Raw genomic sequence first — 12814 nt, 5'->3', positions numbered from 1 at the left:
AGCCAACCTAGTAGCTCTATTGGAGGCTTAGAGGAGAACCAGGGTAGCTCCTGCCTGCCAGGGAGTGACTTGCTGCAGACTCCTTCAGAGATGCTAGGGGACATTGTGGCCATCCTGTACACTAGACCCCCCCCCTCCTAGGAGATGGACCTGGAGAGCCTGGAAGCCGCTAACCAAAGCCTGCAAGCTGACCTAAAGCTGGCGTTCAAACGCATTGGGGACTTGCAAGCTGCCATTGAGGATGAGATGGAGAGTGACGAGAATGAGGACCTTATCAACAGGTAAGAGGTGGAGTCTGTGGCGTCTCAGGCAGGTCAGAGGCCTCTTGAGCAGCAGAATTAGGTCCCAGGTAACATGCAACCAACCCCTGACATCCCACAACCAAGCTACCATATCACCTTCCCAGTGTAGATCCAGGTGGGAGAGGCTGAGGATGTTGGGGGTGGAGGGGGTGTCTACCATCCTTTCCTCCTGTGCCCTCCCTTCCAGGCCTCCCAAAGCCCAGACTCTGGTGTTGCCTGTTCCCCTTGAGTTACCGCCCCATTTAGCTGCATTTCCGTTGGCGCCTGCCCTACTCTAGGGAGAGCAAAGATTTAAGGGCTGTGGTGCCTTGTTACTTGTGCTAGAGAGATTTTCTCAAATAAAACCCACCCAGGGAATGGTTTTGGAGAGAGATTTGTAGTCCTAGGCTGAACAGAAAGCCACAAATCCAGAGGACCAGCAGTGTGGGGGTGGGGCTGGGACTTAGGTAGATCCCAGAGGCTCCCCACTTCCTACCTCAGGGTCAGGTCCCTTCCAATGTCCAGGGCAGGGCAGGGCAGGGCAGGGCAGGGCAGGGCAGGGCAGGGCAGGGCAGGGCAGGGCAGGGCAGCCCAGGAACCTTGCTCCTTTGGAATGAGCGCTGGCAGTGAGTCAGGCCTGGTTCTGAGGATCCTGTTGCTCACTTGTACCTGATCTCAGCCAGCCAGAGATATCATTTACTGAAGAAAGGGGAGCTATGGATGAGGACACTCCTCAGGATGTCCATTGATTTCCCAGTCTGCTTCTTGTAGCCCCTTTGCCCACCATTTTCTTTCTGTTTCCAGTTTGCAGGATATGGTGACAAAATATCAGAAAAGAAAGAATAAACTGTGAGGACCAGAGCCATGTGCTCTTTGCCTCTCCCCATGGGTGTCTAACCATCCCTAACACAGGGCTTCCTGCAGGGGCCCCTGCTGCATGCTGCATGCAGACACAGCCTCCTCATGCTCTCTTACACTAACATTGCTGACCGTCCATAGGCTGGGGTGGAAGGACTGGCTGGCAGTGGAGCGTGTTCTAGAAGGCCAGACTGACCCTCTTAGCCCAGGTAGTCAGGATGAGGCTTTATTGCCTGACTAAGTCCCAGTCTCTCCTCTCTGGGAACCAAGTGTGGCCACCGACCTGGCCTGTCTCTCTGGGGGTCGAATGGTCAGGCTACATCTGTCTATACCCTTGGGCTCTTGGATCCCAAGCTGTCTGGAAGGGATGGGTCTGTTTTGTGTTTAAGGTCTGTTACCTTTCTTAGGCAGATGAGAACTGAGGATGAGGGGCATCTCAAAGCTGCTCCTTTGGAGAAAGCATTCAGGCAGCTCTGCCCTGGCAGTGGGAGGAAACAGCAGGTTGTGTTTACTTTGCTACCTGGGGGCACCTCAGGCAGTGGTGATGGTGATGGGGTGGGGGGTACACATCTGTGTTGGTATATCTGTCAGGTGCTGGGAGACCCAGGACATCTACCCTCTTCTGTTCCCTCTTTCTGGTGGGGGAGCTGGAAAGTGGTGTGGATATACAGGCCTTCAGGCAGATTTGCTGATCCTCTGTCAAGTTCGACAGGGTTGCTTTTGGAAGTTGTTTTTTCGGCATGGCACTGAATTTCCTGCCTGGCAGGCCTCCTCCCCTGGCCAGGATGGGCTGGCGGCCGTGCAAAGGACTCCGGGAGAGCTAATGATAAATGTAATAGTGTGTAACAGTGATAGAGGGCCGCTGGAGCCCGGTTGTCACACACAATTAATATCCCCTGCCGTTCTGTCTCCGTTTGTTTGTTCCCCCGTGATTCGGCTCCCAGTTAACTAATAGCACATGAGCCTGGACATAAATTGTATTTGACGCGAGGTTTAATTCCGACCATTTAAAATTTCAACTGCCCCCTGAGCCTGCCTGCCCCTGGAGTTTGTTTACGGGGCTGATTATTTAAGGAAGAGAACCCGAACATTGTCTGGATTCTTACAACTAAACAGAAGGTGAGGGTAGGCATGCTAGCTTCTCAGACCACTGACTACTCTGAATGTCAGGAAGCAAATTCATATTCTGGGCCTCAATCTGTCCCTAGTGTGTTCATCCTGACATTCTCGGTTAGGAGGAACTCTGAGGGCTGATAAAATGTGCATTGAAGATCATATTCTAAAGCATAGTCGGGCATACAGATTACACACACACACACACACACACACACACCAGCATGCACTCAAAGCAGGTGCATGAGAACATGCAATTCTGAGCAGGTTCCACTGACAGCAGAGAGGCTCCATCCTCAGCAGCTCCAAGTTATCGAGCGAGCATGCTAAGGCGGGCAGAAAAATAATGTTTCGATTTACTTAGAGATACAGTTGTTATTGCCATAACCTTAATGAAAGCAGTAAACAGTGCAGTATTAAGGGAGATTTATACAGAAACACTTTTAACATGTAGACATAGATTTTGCGATGCATACAGCACCTCCTTTCTAAAGCCAATCAATATGGTTATGAACGGCGGTGATAAATTACAGGGTCTGAAGCTACAGAGGGAGGTTTTCTGCACGGGTGTATAAATCAGGTAGTATTGGCGTTCCATGGGACCCATGCACCACAGTAAATCTGCCAGGCTCGAATGGGCACAGAGCTTGCATTAGTGGTTTGGGGGTTGCCTGCTAAACTCCTGTTTACCCGGGGCATCGGCAGGCCTTGTCTCTGTTATAATTCTGTATGTGACGGAAGCTCATAAAATAACGCCTCTTTGTTCCCCTCCCCCACGTGCATGGCTGTCTCATGGTCCCTAGAACCTTGTGGTTTCCTCTGTCGTGTGTGTGTGTATGTGTATGCACGCACACTTGTGCATGCCTGGGTATGTATGTGTGTGCCTGTGTGGATATTTATTCAAGAACATAATTCAGGACCGCTCTTGTTGACACAGATGAAAGGAAATTCACATCAAGGAGAAATCTTAGCCTATCCACAGCAGGGGAATTTAGGGAGCAGACATTTTGCATAATTTGCAAAGTATTTGCACTCAGAAACCATCACTGTGCCCCCACTGCTTCCTGAGGGGGTCACCAGGACTTTAGCCTTCGATTTCCACTCTTTGAGGCTTTCTTGCAGGTCCTGAGGTCATTGGAGAGGAGGGGCTAGAGGTTGCCTAAGGGAGCAGACCCAGAGAGTTAGAACCTTGCTTTGGGACTTTCTGGGCCCCTGGGCTTCCTGCAGCTATCTGAACTCTGAAGGCATCATGAGGCCTCCCAGAAAGGCCTCTCTTCTTCTCTTCCTTCCAATTTCTAAGAGCCAGGGATACCACAAGGTGCATGTGACTGGTGCTTTGTTATCTTAAGTTTGTGTTGCCAGACACCTCCAGGTTCAAGTTAACCTGAGGTCATGTTTTCTGTCCTATGTCTAGCAACCCGGCTTTTATTTATTTATTTATTTATTTATTTATTTATTTATTTTTTTGTTTTTCAAGACAGGGTTTCTCTGTGTAGCCCTGGCTGTCCTGGAACTCACTCTGTAGACCAGGCTGGCCTTGAACTCAGAAATCCACCTGCCTCTGCCTCCCAAGTGCTGGGATTAAAGGCATGCACCACCACTGCCCAGCCAACCCGGCTTTTATAATGAAGACAGAAAATGGTGGTAGCTGTAGCCACAGTATGAGGCACACACACACACACATGTATACACATGCACACACAAGTATACACATGTATACATGCACACACATACACACAGGCACACATATACACATACACACATGCACACACAACTACATAGATACACATTACATACATATAGACACACATTCACATGCAGACACACATGCAGACACATGCACACAGACACACATGTACATACAAGTGCACACATGTACACATGTACTTGTGTATGTGGATATATGTATGTGGGTAGATATGAGTGTGCTACAGTGCATATGTGGAAGTTAGAGAACATCGTATGGCTTCTAGGGATTGAACTCAGACCATTGTGCTTTGTGGCAAGTGCTGTTCTGCATTGAATCATCTTGACTTGACCTAAGACTTCTTTATAACCGAGAGCCATTAGGCTAGAATCACTAAGTGGGTGGCCTGCCTATTTCTCATCTGGGATGGAACGGGTGGTGCCTCCATACTCCTCAGGATCTTCTTAGTGACTGTCACACAGTGTGGTCTGCTGAGGGAAGGGATGGGCACCTTGTGGGTAGCGTGCTCACTCTAACCTTTCTCTTCTCTCTGACTCACTGATGTGCATGCCACCTGCACTCCAACCCCGCCCGAGATGCGCCCTGTCCCCTTCTTGCTCTCTGTCCTGGACAGCAAGTGATCCTCACCTGCCTGGCCTTGCCTACCTTTATGCTCCTCACCCCAACAGTGAGGGGGACTCAGATGTGGACTCAGAACTGGAGGACCGGGTCGACGGGGTCAAGTCCTGGTTGTCAAAGAATAAGGGACCTTCTAAGGCACCTTCTGACGACGGCAGCTTAAAGAGTTCCAGGTGAGCACTCGGCCTCCAGCAGGAAGCAGAGGTCATCTTGGCCATCAGCCATGGGTGGACAGTATCATGGCACCAAGGGTGCAGCCCTCAGGCCACACAGACTCTCTTCGGGCCTGTGGAGAGCACACAGGGCAGCTGCCTAGCCAGGGAATGTCCCATGTTTGGGTGTGGGCTCTTGTCTAGGCTTAGCTTCATCCCACCTACTGGTCAGCAACTAACTGTTGGTCCCTTGAAATCAAGATTTGTTTGGGGAACTGGGGACTCTGGTTCCTAGAGCCCTGCACAGGCAACCCTGATCAGCCTTGGCTCCTGGTCCTCCATAGAGCAGCAAGTATCTGCTGCCAGAGCCTCTGCGCTTCCTTCCTTCCTTCTCGCTCTCTCCTAGCTCTGTGCTCTTCATCGCCCACCCTTCAGGCTTGCCTGCTAATCTTGGAGGGCTGGGGGTTTGCTCCCCTATTTTCTGGCCGATCATAATCTGATCACACAGACAGCCGCTTCTAGAAACCAGAGCTCCCACTTCGGGTCCATCGCTGCCTATTCCCTGTACCCCCCTCCCACACAGAGTTCCTTGCTGCCTTCCCCACCCCCTCCAGAGCCGGTAGGCAGGCTAGATAGAAAAAGGGATCTCTCTCCTTTTCCAACCACCCCCAGACCCATTCCCCCCAAGTCTCGCCCCTCACCACTGGTACCTAGCAGCCCCCTGTAATTGGTTTAATTTATTCGACCAAACAACATTTTGTTATTGCAGATAATGGTGCGTCCCCGCCCCACTGCCGTTCACCACAGTGTGGCACAAGGCTCCAGGTAGTTGACAATGAAATAAATTGAACTAAACGTTTTAGAGGGGGGAAAGTGATGAAATAGAACAATAGTCTAATTTACATGACATTCTCCATGAAGCTATTTTCACTGACGCAAATTATTTTGCTTCATTTCCTTGGATGCTCTTGCTACCGCTTTGCCAGGGCTGTACTGGTTTCTCCTCCTTCCTCCCTCCCCCTGTGTCTTTATTTTTGTTAATGCCTCTTCTCTCTCTCTCTCTCTCTCTCTCTCTCTCTCTCTCTCCTCCTCCTCCTCCTCCTTATCGTTCTCCCTCCTCCTCTTCCTCCTCTTCCTCCTCCTCTTCTCCCCTCCCCTTTCTCCTGTCATTCATTCGCTCTGGGTCTCTTCTCCTGGGCCTCCCTTCCCACTTAGGACGGCTCTCAACAGCCTCCCTAAGGAAGGCAAGGGACCAGAGGAGAGACCCTCCTCTGTTCTCAGCTCCCTCAGCTACCGCAAGAGGCTCACTCTGAAAGACTCCATCGGGGGCACTGGAGACCAGGACTCGCTCCTCACCACCCTGAGTGAGCGTGCTACCTCCCCTGAAAGGCCACCCAGGAAGGCCCGTGTGGGCTCCAGGGAGGAACCTGACCAGGCCCAGGGCAGGAGGTGCGAGGAGCTGGATGACTGTAGCTCCATCTTCTCAGGGGCTGGGAGCCGCACTGGCCGGGGTCTGGAGAAGCACTGGGGCTCAGACTTTGACCGATCCTCAACAGTCTCTGCTCCGGTCAGCCGAGCCTCCTCAGCCACGCGTGGCTCTGGCGAGGATAGGGCTCGCTCCTCGCTGAGCTTCTCACTGTCAGGCTCACCCAGCTCCCGCCGTAGCACATCCAGGCTCGACAGCTTGTCAAGCACTGTAAGTCCTTCCTGGAACCGGGCCTCAGGCCTGGGTCGGGAGAGTCCCGACTCCAGGCTATCCCTCGGCCAGAGCTGCCTGGATGAGTGGGATGATGGTGCCAGCGTGGCCCTCAGTGAGGCACACTCACAGTTCAGCCATCCATCACTGGCCCGGAGCCTGTCTGTGCCACCCCAGCCACGGGGCTCTTCCTCAGCCTCAGCCTCAGCCTCCGTCACTGAGGGCTCCAGTGTCCGACCTGTCAGCCGCCACTCCTACCTGGATCCAGACCTGGAGGCTGCCATTAACGAGGTCTTGAGCTACAAACCTGTACCGTTCCAGCGGAGCAGCCTGGAGCCTGACTCTGAGGATGATGACCGGAAGAGCATCCAGAGTGCCCGGAGCGCACAGCTGGAGCACCCAGATAGGGGCACCAGCATCCGCCGCTCTGCCTCTGCCATAGATGTCTCTTTACGCAGTGGCCGAAAAAGCCGGAGCAAGCATAGGAGTAAACGGAGCAGCCCCAGCCCCAGCTCCAGCTCCAGCTCCTCCAGCTCGGAAGCTTCCTCAGAGCACAAGCGGCGGAGAAAAGGGCGCTCTCGGAAGAGCAAGAAGAAATCCAAATCAAGAAGAAAGAAAGCAGAGACTGAATCTGACTCCTCATCCTCATCCTCATCCAGTGGCTCCACGGTCTCAGGCCATAGCCGCTCCAGTGTGAAAAAGGGCCCAACCACAGACATCGAGGAAGTGGGGCAAACTCCAAGACGGTCAAAGAAGGAAGAGAAGCAGCGAAAGAAAGAGGTCGACAGTCTGATGATGCGGTACCTGTACCGACCAGAGAGTGACTAGCGCAGTAGGTGCCATCTGCCCTGGTAGAGTGCAGCATGGTGTGTCCCACCCTTCGTGAACTAACGTTCCCTGCTCCTCCAACTGACACCTCAGGCTCCCCTCCAACCTCTTGGGCCCCGGAGAGCCTCCTGGGTACTACATGTGCTGTGAGCCCAGTCAGCTGAATTTGCTGACGGATCAGAGCTCCAGCCTCACCCTGATCCTCCTGTGCAATGTTTTTGGAACTAATCCTTCCTATAACTTCATAACAAAGGTCTGATCAGCTCTGTGTCATAAAAGTTAGGGTTCAGAGAGATTAAGATTACAATTGGGAAGTAAGGTTACCAGGAGCTAATGGGGTCTGTTTTACACCGTTAACTGCCTCTCCATGCAGAGCATGTAGGTGTCACCGACACCCACGGCAGAGCTTTCATGCAACAGAATGGACCCAGATAAGGACCCTAGCTGATGTGATACTTTGGCTGTGAACTCTGATGAGGCACTTTGCTCTCTGCTCTCTCCTCTGCTACCTCCCTTCTTACCATGGATCTGGCGCTGCAACCTACCCGGTGCCACACCCTACAGTAGACCCAGGAGATACCTGCCGCCTCCCTAGCCCTCCCACCCACAATCAGCCCACTCGTGGGCGGTGGCACCTCAGCTCTGCTCATCTTGTGAAGTTCTAATGAATAGAAATTAGCAATTGCTGAGTGACAGCCCCCTCCCTCCCCCAGCTCTTTTCCCTAAGAAGTAGCAGTCAGGCCCTTGTGCCCACACCTTCAACAGAGAGGCAGAGCCTGAATCATCGGAATCCCATTGTTGCCTGTTTCCCTGGTGGGCGGTGACATTTTGAATCACCCCTGTTGTGAGAAGCATTTTCTGCATGGGGCATGCTTGCTGCTTCCCGGGAGGCACAACCCCATACTGTAACCACCTGGGGTACCACATTTGTTTCCCAGACTGTGTGAACTAACACACCTGTTGCATGCTTGTGCCTGGGGGCATCTGGTGAAAGGGGAAGTTGTCTTTGTCCATTTGGAAATGGGAGGGAGAGAGGGGAAGTGACTGAGAACTGGGAATATGGAGATGGAGCTTAGATCCAGACCTGGTTTAGGGCAGCTCGGTCCAAGCTAGACCACTCCTTGGTTTCAGCTCTGTTGCCTCCCCACCCCCACCCCATGCCGTTTCAGGGTACTCAAGGGGGAGCAGGGAGTGTCCGTGGCCTTCATTAGTTCCATCGGGAGGGAAGATAGGAGTTAAAATACTTGGTCAATGATTTTAGCTTTCTTAAGGCTTCCTAAGGGCCCTGCACCCCAGGTGGAGAAATCGGTTGGTGGGTGGAAGGGGAGGTCTAGACACAAAGAAGGCCAGGCCTCTCTGTACCTCTTCCCAGAAGGAAGCAATTGCCTTGCTGGGCAATCCCAGACTAGTGACTGGTGACTAATAGACTGCATACCTGAATCCCTCTAGCGCCCAGTCCTATTTCACAGTGACTAAGACAGAAGGCCCTGTTTCTGCAGCCCCTTCTCACCCACAGCTTAGTTGCTTTTATCTACGGAAAGAGCCAGCTGGTCCTGAAACCCTGGTGATGGTAGAGTGGGCTCCAACTAGAACCTGGCCAACTACCATGAAGGGGGGGGGGGGGGCAGCAAGGGATGCCATGCAAAAGCAGAAGGTGGGGCAGAGCCCCTGCCTAGGGTTAAGGACCAGTGAAGAATTCCAAAGCACAGAATACAGTGTTGTCACCCTGGGCTTTCCCAGTAGGAATTAGCTTGTGTACCAAATTGTTTGTACAATTTTACATACCCCAACACGGAGACAACACGGAGAAGGAGAAGGGGAAGGAGAGCTTTTTAAACAATTTAGTTTAAATGTTCCAACTGCCAGCCCAGACTCTTGCTCTGGGAACAGGAAGGCACCTGCTGTTGGCCTACCAATGGTGGCGGCATTAAAGGCGGATGTGGAGACTGGTCAGAGAGAGCTCAAGAAAAATTGCAAGGGATCTTATGGGTCCTCGGCCCAGGGAAGAGCAAAGGACGGAGTCTGTTCCATGCTTGGTTGCCTCTGCTTCTTTGAGGTGTCTTTAGAGCAACCTGACCGCTGTTTATCTGTGTGTCTGGGATGTGGGAATGGAGTCTGAAGACCCACCTGTGAAAAGAGATGAAGGATGGAAGCAACCAGCCACACAGGGCTGTGCCTTGCTTACACCCGGACCCCAGCCCTGGCATCTGCTCATGCCCTCTGCTCACAGAATAACCCCATTGTCTTTCCTCAAAGCCAGGCATTCCTTAGCTGAAAAGCAAACCTTTAGCACAGGGTGTAAGGAAATTCCGTGTTAAGAAAAGAAAACAAGTGGCTTCCACTAATTCAGGATCTAAACAAGCCCAAGGCTACAATGACCTCCATTTTTTTTCTGTGTTGCAACAGTTAGCACTGAGCTCTATAATTTTGTCCTGGAGATGCTGTGAGGCCTTAAATGCTTCTGGCCCATCAGAATAAGACTCATTTATGTTCAGTCCAGTTTGTATTAAGTGTGTTTTGTGCTATTCTGATTCCTTTAAAAATGGTAATTCATTCATGAGAAATACGATAACTATTAACCAGACTGCCCCATTGCTGAGCCATTTTGCATAATTGAACATATATCTTCCCGGGCTCTTCCCTTCTGCCAGGGACACAGAGACCTGTCTTTACATACCCCAGTTGCTCCTCCAGCCAGCAGGAGATGTTAGGTTTGGTCTTGTTTTGTGCTCTAAGGCTGATGTTCAGTTCAGGTCCTGGCTGTGACCTTGGGCAGGGTACTGCTTCTCTTAGAGGCAGCTTTCTCATCTTACTGGGAAGAATAAGAACAGTGAGTCCAAGGCAGTGGCTCTCAGCCTTCCTAACGCTGCGACCCTTTAATATAGTTTCTCTTTGTGGTGACCCCAAACAGTATTTCATTGCTGCTTCATAACTGCAATGTTCTACTATTATGAATCGTGATGTAAATATCTGATATGCAGGATATTTGATATGTGGCCCCCAAAGGGTCATCCAAGGGGCTCAGGCAGTGCCTCCTGCAGGAGGACTCTTAGTGGAACCTTTACTTCTGCTCCTCTACTGCTACCTCCAGGGAAGCCTAAAATGCATTTGCTTCCTCAGTAAACCAGTACCAGTAAACAAAGGGCCGCCCTCAGGTTTCTAGTTCAGAATGTAGTAGACTAGGGATTGTAGACACTCTCCTTGTCCAAGGAGAAGGTCACCAGGACTTGTATCCCTTGTCTCTTGGAGCACAGGCACTCTAGGGGTGAAGCTGGGGCTGGGGCACCAGTAGAGGTGAAGCTGTGTTGGGTTGTGTATTCTCCAGTGACATTAGACTATACTGCATGTGCTTAGGGACAGTGGGGACAGGAGGAGTCTCAGAAACTCTGGGAAAAATGAGAGAGTCCTGTCTGCTCTGTTGGATGTCACAATACTCCTCTCTCCAGGGGATAATGCTTTTTCCTGTCTTTGGAGGGACAGCCTTCCAGAGCCAGGGGCCTGATGAAGACTTCAAGGAGTTGTTAAGGGCCTTTCCCATTGGCCCATCCTCAAATAGGTCTTGCCAGCCTCTGTGGGAAAAGCCTCCATTCCTTTTCCAGTGGAGGATGCATGGTCAAGGACAGAAGTCTTCCAGGCCCAGGGAAACCCTTGATTAGGAAAAACAGTTCAGACCTGGGATCCTGCCAGGAGTAATCTGCCTGAGAGTTTCCTCCATGGACAGGTTGTAGTCAAGTGTAATCACCTGCCTCGAAACTTCATCTATGGACTGCTTGCATCGAAGCAAGGGAGCTGAAAACTCCCAGGGTCCCAGGGTTCCTCCCTCATGACTCAGTCCAAGCTTCTCAGGGGAAGGAGCCAGGAACGTGCTTCTCAGGCTCATGGAAGCCTGGCCCTTGTTACCACCAGCCTTCCTGTCATGATAGTCTGAAAAGCTTACCAACTGCAAACTGTGTGATCCTTTTGACCCAGAAACATTTGGGTTTTGAAGTGCTTGAACAGAGCTCGGTGGCCCAGAGTAGAGGTGTTCTTTGGCCCTGACCCTGTTTCTCTCTCCCTGCAGCCCAACCAGCCACTGGAAGTCCCTCGCCCCTGACCCATCAGATGATGAACACGATCCTGTGGACAGCATCTCCAGAACCCGGTTCTCCCACAACTATCTGAGTGACAGCGACACAGAGGCCAAGCTGACAGAGACCAATGCATAGCCTGGGATGGCTCACGGCCCTCCCACGCCACAGCCTCTCCCAGGAAATAGAGGGGTACCACTGCCCCCATTTGACTGCCGATCTGCATGGAAAACACCTCGGCTTTCTGCCAGGGGGACTCTCCAGGCTGTGGGTGTCTGAAAGCTCCACATGGAAGAGGTGGGAGAAGCAGAGTCTCTGCAAAGAGAGCTTCCACTCTTGCCTCAGAATGCCATGTTCTTAGCTCCCTCCCTGGGCCGCTATGGATCATGTCAGGTGTCCTGGCACTCCATGGAGCCGGTAGTGGGCCTCCATCTCAGCCTTCTGCTCAGGGATGGTGGATAGGTTACCTGCTGGACCGCTCACTTGAAGTTGCTGGGCCCACGGGAGTCAGGAGGGAACAGCAATGCCTCCCCTCTGCTGGGGTGAGGGCTTTCTCTTCTCAGTGCCTGCTGTCTTTTTACTGTTTAATTTAAATACCCAAACCTCCATGCAGCTGTATCCCTGAGAGTGGGAGGGGCTGCTGCAGCTGGGCCCTGTGGGATGCCTTGGAAATCTCCTCTCCATCTTCACTTCTCCAGAGGCCCTTTCTCATGCAGGCTGCTGCCAGGAGACACTGGTGAGCAGAGCTGGGGCCCTGGTTCTTAGGAGCAGCAGGGTGGGGAGAGTAGCAAGCCTTGTTGGTATTAAGTGCAATGAGCAGTTATTTACGAGCTCTTCTCTTCCACCTGCACCCATCCATGGCTTCCAGCACTGCCTTCCTCTGACCGTCTTATAGCCGGCCACTCATTAGGCGCTGAAGACTTGTGGTGGGCACAGTGGAAGGTAGATGTTTTGGTCTGTTTATCAGACTAGAGTCCTAACCCTTTGTCATCTTTCTCCTGCCCATAACCCTGTTCCCACACATTTATCCCAGACACAGCAACAAGTGGTCTGGACATCTCAGTCACTCAACCATAAAGGTCATGCCGACCACTCCACCGGATTTGGGGGCCCATAGGCAGTACCTGGTGCTGGACCCATTTGCCATCCCTTCCCTTCTGCACTCGCTTTGTACTCATCGGGCTGTGCTCTCCCTGTGGACCTGATTGATGTAAGGAAATAAAAGGCCCCTTCCCTCCTGGCCACATGTTTCCCTGCCTCTCCTTGCTGGCCCAGGGGAAATCCAGGGTGGTCCCAGGGCAGGGGCAGAAGTGGGATTCTGATGGGGACATGGAAGGACCACCTTGGTCTGTGTGGCCTATTCTCAAGCCAGGCCAGTATTACTCCCAGAGCCTCGGCAGGTCACTTAAGATAGTGGGTGAGGAGATTGGTTCAGGAGGACAGAGCCCCCACATTTGTGTTGAGGCAAGTGGGGTTGGCAGCTTGCTTATGCT

General features: G+C 52.2%; 1 protein-coding gene across 17 annotated transcripts in view; it reads left to right on the top strand.

Annotated features, from left to right (window-relative positions):
• Myo18a (myosin XVIIIA) overlaps positions 1–12563 on the top strand; it is a 100342-nt gene extending 87779 nt beyond the window's left edge. For 8 of the 17 annotated variants that reach the window (XM_076936246.1, XM_076936245.1, XM_076936242.1 and 5 more), the window contains 5 exons: positions 142–281; positions 1086–1130; positions 4629–4751; positions 5946–7258; positions 11315–11469. In XM_076936246.1, coding sequence (XP_076792361.1) covers positions 142–281; positions 1086–1130; positions 4629–4751; positions 5946–7254 — 1617 coding nt within the window. In that variant the 3' untranslated portion in view covers positions 7255–7258; positions 11315–11469. Of the gene's footprint in view, positions 1–141; positions 282–1085; positions 1131–4628; positions 4752–5945; positions 7259–11314 lie in introns of all 17 variants that reach the window. The other 9 variants (XM_076936257.1, XM_076936256.1, XM_076936255.1 and 6 more) reach the window with 2 other exon arrangements.
• The last annotated feature ends 251 nt before the right edge of the window (positions 12564–12814 follow it).

The sequence above is a fragment of the Arvicanthis niloticus genome, chromosome 6 (genome assembly GCF_011762505.2).
Source record: "Arvicanthis niloticus isolate mArvNil1 chromosome 6, mArvNil1.pat.X, whole genome shotgun sequence".
Taxonomy (NCBI): Eukaryota; Metazoa; Chordata; class Mammalia; order Rodentia; family Muridae; genus Arvicanthis; species Arvicanthis niloticus.
Note: the sequence above shows the minus strand (reverse complement) of the source record. Positions and strands in the feature narration are given on the sequence as shown.